This window comes from Otolemur garnettii, unplaced genomic scaffold, assembly GCF_000181295.1.
Source record: "Otolemur garnettii isolate 467f Iridium unplaced genomic scaffold, OtoGar3 scaffold00286, whole genome shotgun sequence".
In the NCBI taxonomy this organism is placed as follows: Eukaryota; Metazoa; Chordata; class Mammalia; order Primates; family Galagidae; genus Otolemur; species Otolemur garnettii.
The window spans coordinates 53,091-55,987 of record NW_003852681.1 but is presented as its reverse complement, the minus strand read 5'-3'; the positions used below and the strand labels follow the sequence as shown (position 1 = coordinate 55,987).

The window sequence follows — 2,897 nt, the reverse complement described above, 5'->3', positions numbered from 1 at the left end:
AAAAATCTCAAACACATAGAAAAGTTCAAACCAGTACAAAGAGTATCATTATACCCACTGCTTAAACAATTGTTAACATTTTGCCATTTTGGCCTTATCTTTCTGTATAATTTTTTTAACCATCTGAAAGTAAGCTGACTATATCATCCCTAAATATTTCAATGTACATTTTTGTCCTTTTGAAAGTACATTCTCCTGCACAACTATAAAACCTTTATCATACCTAAGAAAATGAACAATACTATTCTAACAATAATATTTTAGTATCATCTAATAATGTCATCCAGAACATGTTTAGATTTCATGAATTGTTCCCAAATATCTTTCCATAGCTTTTTGTGTTGTTGTTGTTGTTAATATTTTAGTTTATTGCATTCCTGTACAAAGAAAATGGCAATAAAATAACAAAAAATGTTCTGAGTTTGGCTATTTATTTTTTTTATTAAGTCATTGGACATAGATCATGAATACATTTATGCCATTATGGGGTTCAATGTGTTGATTATTGCAAGTACAAGTTGGATCTATGAGGTGTAGAACACAAATGTCTTAACACTGTAATTGGGTAAATGAGGTGAAGGCTATATTAATTAGTATGATGTAAGCACTCCAATTTGTATAAATAATCAACACATTGAATCTCATAGCTTTTTTAACAACAGGATCTAGTCAAAGTTTATACATTGCATTTGTTTTTTTGTTTGAATTTGGAACAGTAAGTCCATATTTTTATAAAATATTTTTAAAGCTAAATAATGTACAGATACACTTGAGAACAAACCAGAAAGGATCTCCAGGAGTCAGAAACATGGAGAGAATTCACAAAGAAGAGATATATGTGTGAGCAGATAATGAAGAAGCCAGGCATGAGGAGCTAGAGTTTCAGTTCCTGCTTAAGCAAGTGAACCAAGGTCCAAATGTGTCCGGAAATCACCCTAGAGTGAGCAAATTTCACATATCAACAAAAAAGGAAAAATAAGTTATCATTTCTTCTTATCCATTAAACAGACAAATATTTAAAATCTCCCAAAAGTGTTGGGAAGAATGTAGGGAAATGAAAGCATACTCCTACACTGTTGGTAGGAACATCAACTGGTTCAGCCACTTTGGGGAGTAATTTGTCAAAATGTTGTCAAAAAGTAAAATGTGGCTTTCTGATCTGCTGTCTGTGGTGGAACTGCCACCAAGATGTAGATTTTTATAAAAACCCTTACAGGGGGGAAAAAAAAAAAAAAACCCTTACAGGGAAGACTATCACTCTCAAGGTAGAACCCCTGGATACAACAGAAAATGTAAAGGCCAAGATCCAGGATAAGGAAAGAATTCCTTCTTATCAGAAAAGCCTCATTTTTTCTGGCAAGCAACTGGAAGATGGACGTACTTTAACTACGACATTCAAAAGGAGTCCACTCTCCCTTTGTGTTAAGACTTTGTGGCAGTGCTAAGAAAAGGTCTTATACCACTCCCAAGAAGAATAAGCATAGGAGAAAGAAGGTTAAGCTGGCTGTCTTGAAATACTGTAAGGTGAATGAGAACAGCAAAATTAGTCGCCTTCATCAAGAGTGTCCTTCAGATGAGTGTGGTGCTGGAGTTCTTATGGCCAGCCACGTTGATAGACATTATTGTGGCAAACATTGTCTAACTTACTGCTTCAATAAACTAGAAGACAAGTAATTATATATTAGTTAATAATTAACATGAACTAAAAAAAATAAAAGAAAATGTGGTGATGTAATATAATGGAACTCTGCACAGAAGTGGTACTAGCTTTATATAGCAATATGGATAGGTTTCAAAATTGTAATGCTGAATGAAAACATTATACAATTATATAAATTATATCACAATATATAGTTTATAAAAGTGGATGAGACCATATTCCCAACCATAGTGTTTGCCTCAGCTGAGTATGACAATGCAGATGGTGGTTAAATGAAAAAGTTTAGTTGTATCTCTAAGATTTTTTTAATTATAGGAAGAAAATATGACAAAATATTTAAAACTCTGGCCAATGGGAATATGGGTTTTGTAAAATAATATTCTTTGAAAAAATAATATTCTTTGTCCTTTTTCTGTAGCTTTCACATTTCTCACAGTTAAAAGAAAGAGGAAACTCAGCTAAGTCTGCTTCAAATGACAAAAAGAGCCATAAAAATGTAGTACTACTTAAGGCCTGGAAAATTTAATAGCCTTTCACAAAGGCAACAAGACCAAGGCAGAGAAATTTTTCCTTACCAAGAACCAAAGGCACAAGCCTTCTGAATGTAAGTGTAGGACTCAATTGAAGGTAATTTGTACAATAAAATACATTGGAAGTAGAGGGGAGACTGACACTAAGAGGTAGGCTTCATGTTACAAAAGAATTCCAGAGTAAAATACAGTAGCAACAACTATTAAAGCATGAGACTACATTTGAAGAGATGCCAATCCCAGACCCAAAAAGTCACCATAGAGAAGGATCAGTAGCAGGAGCATAGAACAGATCCCAGAAAGCCCTGAGCAGCTCCCAGAGGGCCCTGAGCATCCCCACTGCAGCTGCTGGCCTAGTTACCATCACCTGTGGGGATCTGCAGCTGCTGTAGCCACCCCAGTTGCCATCACTGCAACCATGAGCAGCTAGGCCGATACCCAGCAGCCACCTGCAGCCCTGCCCTCAGGCAATGCTGACACCAAGCCCAACACCAGGGGTAGTGGTGCAGGGAGCAGTGGCCCAGGCAGCCTCACATCAGTGGTGCCTGCTGGTAGAATAAGAAGGTCATCACGAGGAAAGTTTTGGAAACAGTAAAATGATTCAGTGTAAGAAACAGATATGATTTCATCAACAGGAATGATAGCAAGGAAGATGTATTTGTACACCAGACTGCCATATGAAGAATAACCCCCTGAAGTACCTTCCT

At 36.2% G+C, this 2,897-nt stretch overlaps 1 protein-coding gene across 1 annotated transcript in view; it reads left to right on the top strand.

Annotated features, from left to right (window-relative positions):
* LOC100944913 (ubiquitin-40S ribosomal protein S27a-like) overlaps positions 1 to 1,674 on the top strand; it is a 45,385-nt gene extending 43,711 nt beyond the window's left edge. The window contains 3 exon segments of the mRNA XM_012813634.1: positions 1,217 to 1,383; positions 1,386 to 1,412; positions 1,415 to 1,674. Coding sequence (XP_012669088.1) covers positions 1,217 to 1,383; positions 1,386 to 1,412; positions 1,415 to 1,674 — 454 coding nt within the window.
* Positions 1,675 to 2,897: the final 1,223 nt, after the last annotated feature.